Source organism: Triticum dicoccoides, chromosome 3B, assembly GCF_002162155.2.
Source record: "Triticum dicoccoides isolate Atlit2015 ecotype Zavitan chromosome 3B, WEW_v2.0, whole genome shotgun sequence".
NCBI classification, from domain to species: domain Eukaryota; kingdom Viridiplantae; phylum Streptophyta; class Magnoliopsida; order Poales; family Poaceae; genus Triticum; species Triticum dicoccoides.
Window position 1 is genome coordinate 592,850,634 of NC_041385.1, and position 4,362 is coordinate 592,854,995.

The following is a 4,362-nucleotide window of genomic DNA, read 5'->3' on the forward strand; positions in this document are numbered from 1 at the left end:
CAAAATATGTATGCAAAGTGTTTGTGCGAGAGCGCGCGTTGCATTTTAGCACGCCTGGAGCTGGAGCCAGCACTGCGCGCCGCGCCAAACCTAGTAATGGACGCGCTCCAAACTAGTTTTTAGCCGCCGCGTGTTGGGCGGCTGTTTGACATGCTCTCAGCACCATGCCAGCACCCCATTTAGCTCCCAAATCACCGACGTCCGGGCTGCCGCGTCCATTTGTTCGACCTGGGAGTGGCCGGACCAGCAACACGACAAGCTGGATCACAGATCACCATCTTCCTATCCTGCGTACGCTGTTGTTGGATACAAAAAAGAGATGTGACATAGCTGTCAAGCTGTAAGAAACGACGGGATGCTTCAGTCAGGGGTGGATTCTTGTCATGCGTGATTTTGTTGCGGACATGCCATGATCTCCACAGCGTCATCAAGAGCACCATGCGCGATATATGGAGAACTTATGAGGTATGATATGAGGTACTATATTTGGTAACATATATATCATCAATGTTTCGTTTCAACAATATTTGGTAACATGTCTGAAGCAATAATGGTATACTAAGTATGTACTTTTCGAGAGATAATGAGAGATCGAGAAGCTCAAATAAACAGAATCGGTCCTACCCAATAACTTCCTAACTAATGGATGATCGATGCATATGCGTGGTCCATGCAGTAGCCAGGCGTCTTCTACGACGATGCCGAGAAGTCGACGGGGTAGACCTGGCTCATGTCCGGCTGGAACATCCCGAAGTACTGCTCCACCCCCTCCGGCTTCTGGTTCTCGTTGAACATGGCGAAGATATACGTCTCCACGGCCTTTCCGGGCCGCCGCGGCGTGCCGCGCCCCACGTGCCGGACCAGGTTGTTGATGTACGCCGCCGCGTTCTCCACGCTGGCGCCGTACCCGCCGCCGCCTGACGGCCACCCGGTCTCCGACACCACCAGCTCCAGGCTCTCCCCGCCCCCGGCTTTCTCCACGGCCGCGTACACCGCGTCCAGGATGGCGTCGAACATGTTGGCGTACTCCACCCCGTTGTCGGTCACCGACACCGCGGCCGACGACGACAGGAGCGCGTAGTCGAGCGGCACCGAGGACGGCTCCGCCGAGTAGGCGAAGTACGGGTACACGTTCACGAGCAGCGGCGTGCCCCTCGACGCCAGGAAGGAGACGATCGGCCCGACCGTCGGCAGCGCCACCTCTGAGAACGCGCCTTGCGACGGCGGGTACGAGGTCCCGAGTACCGACGTGGCCATGGCCGTTGTGACCGGCACGCTGAGGCCCGCGGCCCGGAGCGCGGCCTCGAGGTTCTGCATGGCGGGGAGCACCAGAGCGGCGGACTCCCCCGGGATGACCTCGTTGCCGGCGTTGATGTAGCGGAAGCTCACGGCGCCGGCGAAGGGCTGGACGTAGGACTGCACCCATGACGCGGCGTACGAGGCGTCGGAGGCGAGCGGGGCGAGGTCGCTGTTGAGCGTGCCGAGGACGACGCCGAGGCCTGAGCCGCGGAGGGCCTCGAGGACGTTGGTGTCCGGGTGGAAGATGCGGACGTCGGTGATGTTGTTGGCTTTGTACAGCGCCACCACCTTGTCCGGGGACGGGAGGTTGCTGCCCATCATGCCATAGTTGACTCCAATTCCTTGGACTCCTGCACGTGATGAACACATGAACGGTAACTGTAAGCGCGGAATTATAGCACACACGTACTTACTAAGTAAATGTATACACGATGTGTGCATCTCATAACTGCATAGGATTGATCGTCCCTTTCTTTCCTTTTTCCACTGTAGATCCTTTGATTCCTTAATGAGTTACCTTTGTTCGGAAAGGAGTAGAGTAGAGTACTGTCCTTAATTAAGAAGTGCATTGTACTTTAGGGTTCCACTTTCATAAACCCCAGAGACATGTTACCAAATATAGTTGAAACAAAACATTGATGTCGGAAGATTGACAATGAATCAAAGAGACCTATACGGATTTACGCCAGACATCCTAACCAATGCACAATGAATAGAATTATCAACCACCTCCAACAGCAGGCAATAAATAAGCCAAGCAAGTGCGTAGTCGATTTATCTAAGCAAAAGCATGCTGTTTTGGTGCTACGTCGAAACTGGTTTACATGTTTTTCAATAGACATAACCCTTTTGCTCCTGCAGAGGGAGACGCAAAATCGAAAAGGATAGGAAGATATAGCCAAGAGAACTGCATAAGGAACAATGAAGAACATAATAGTGTTCATAACAGTAGGATAAAAGTAGCTAGTGCGCCAGCATCAAACAATGATCAATCCGGAGCTAGCAATCAAGCATCAGCAATATATATATATAAACTTGCAATTTACTCGACTCACCCGAGAGCGACGAACACCACGACAGCAGGCTGCAGGCAGCAACCCACAACGCGATCATCTTCCCTTCACTTGGTTCGCTCCTAGCTTCTCTCCCTCGTCGTGCGATGGGATGCGATGCGGTGATGCGGTGTGGACGTGCGGTGCTCCCGCGTATATATAGCCGGTGAGGCTTCGTGTTTTGGAAGGCGCGCAACCACCGGAGGGCCCGGGGTCGTGCGGTACGTGCACGGACGCATGCACCGTGCGTGCGCGTCCGCGTCATACGGTCACCCGACGGGCACGACGCGGTTTTACGTGGGTCGCGGTGTGCGGGTAACGGACATGGACGAGCGAACCGACGGCAACTGGCCGATCCCATCCATCGCCATGCACGTACGTGAGTCCACCAGCAGGAGGTGCATGCGACCGTACCACGTGCACGTTTTCCCTTTAGGTTTACCTTCCATGCAGAGTACTTCCTCCGTCCGAAAATACTTGTCATCAAAATGGATAAAAGGGGCTGTATCTAGACGTATCTTAGTTCTAGATACATTTCTTTCTATCCATTTTGATGATAAGTATTTTCGGACGGAGGGAGTAATAATCTAGGAGTACTAACGTGTCTTGGAATCCTTCGGTTAGTTTGCTCTGCCCTGATCATCATTAATGTCTGTTAAGGTATCGGGGAAAGGAAAATGCAGGTACTTCCTTGCAGAAGAAACGGGGCTTTCCCGTGGATGAACCTGCTAAATCCATTGCTCGTACTTGCTGATTTATTGTAGATATAATACCATACACATTACAAATGATTTCGTGGATAAGAAGGAAGTATATCAAGCAATGGATCGCATATCCATCGATGGATCACTCCGTTATCGTTACGTAGTACGTCTTCTCTGCCACTGCTCTCTCGGTTACACCTCTCGCTACGCAACCGGCCGTCTCTTGGAGACCTCCTCCTTGGCGCCTTGAGCGCGTGATTCCAGCGCCTGCTGTGTCGCTAGCATGGGCCTGGCCAAGCAGCGCTCGTTGGCGCCTGGCTGCCGCGGCTCGCTCGACCGATCGCTCGCTGGCTGGGTGCTGCCGCTCGATGGTTGCTCCTGCTCGATCATTTTTTTTTATCATTTTAGAAACTGCAACAGTATAGACTGTTTTTCTTAGGGAAAAACCGGTTTGCTACAGTACATACTCTTGTTCTTAGAAAAAAGTTTATCGAATTTGAAAAAAGTTCACCGAGTTTGAAAAAAGGTCATCCAATTTGAAAAAAATTACATCAAGTTTGGAAAAAGTTCATCAAAATTTGGAAAAAGGTTATCAAATTTGAAAAAAAAAATCATTGAATTCGAAAAAAGTTCATTCGATTTAGAAACAAGTTCATCGAGTTTGAAAAAAGTTCATTGAATTCGAAAAATGTTCACCGAGTTTGAAAAAAAATCATCGGTTTTGAAAGAAGTTCATCGAATTTGGAAAAAAATTCATCGATTTTGAAAAAAGTTCATCAAATATGAAAACAATTCATCGATTTTGAAAAAAGTTCATCGATTTTGAAAAAGTTAATCTAATTTGAAAACAAGTTCATTGATTTTGCAGTAATTTCATTGTATTTGAAAATTTTCACGCATATTTTTTGCGAGAAAACTTCCAATCTATTTATCTTCAATCATGACAGTACAACGAACACTAGAAATAAAAATTACATCTAGATCAGTAGACCACCTAGCGATGACTACAAGCACTGAAACGAGCCGAAGGAGCGCCGCCGTCATCGCCCCTCCGTCGCCGGAGTCGGGCACAACTTGTTGCAGTAGGCAGTCGGGGAAGTCGTTGTGCTAAGGCCTCATAGGACCAGCACCCCAGAACAGCAACCGTTGCCGATAAAAAATAACGTAGATCGAAAGGATCCAAACCTAATACACACGAACGTAGACGAACAACGACGAGATTCGAGCAAATCCACCAAAGATAGATTTGCTGGAGATACACCTCCACACGCCCACCAACGATGCTAGATGCACCGCCGGAACAGGGG

The 4,362-nt window shown here is 50.1% G+C and overlaps 1 protein-coding gene across 1 annotated transcript; it reads right to left on the bottom strand.

Annotated features, from left to right (window-relative positions):
- Nucleotides 1-478: 478 nt before the first annotated feature.
- On the bottom strand, nt 479-2,462 carry LOC119277291 (putative glucan endo-1,3-beta-glucosidase GVI). Its single transcript, XM_037558546.1, has 2 exons — nt 2,355-2,462; nt 479-1,649 (listed from the first exon to the last, which is right to left on the bottom strand). The coding sequence occupies exons 1-2, from the start codon at nt 2,410-2,412 to the stop codon at nt 691-693; spliced, it is 1,017 nt and encodes a 338-aa protein (XP_037414443.1). The 5' UTR covers nt 2,413-2,462; the 3' UTR covers nt 479-690.
- Between the last annotated feature and the right edge of the window lie 1,900 nt (nt 2,463-4,362).

Excerpts from the sequence above, each read along its gene's own strand:
- LOC119277291 (XM_037558546.1), bottom strand. The coding sequence starts at position 2,412 with ATGATCGCGTTGTGGGTTGCTGCCTGCAGCCTGCTGTCGTGGTGTTCG. Across the intron at positions 1,650-2,354 it reads GTGGTGTTCGTCGCTCTCGG|GAGTCCAAGGAATTGGAGTC; the intron begins GTGAGTCGAGTA and ends CATCACGTGCAG.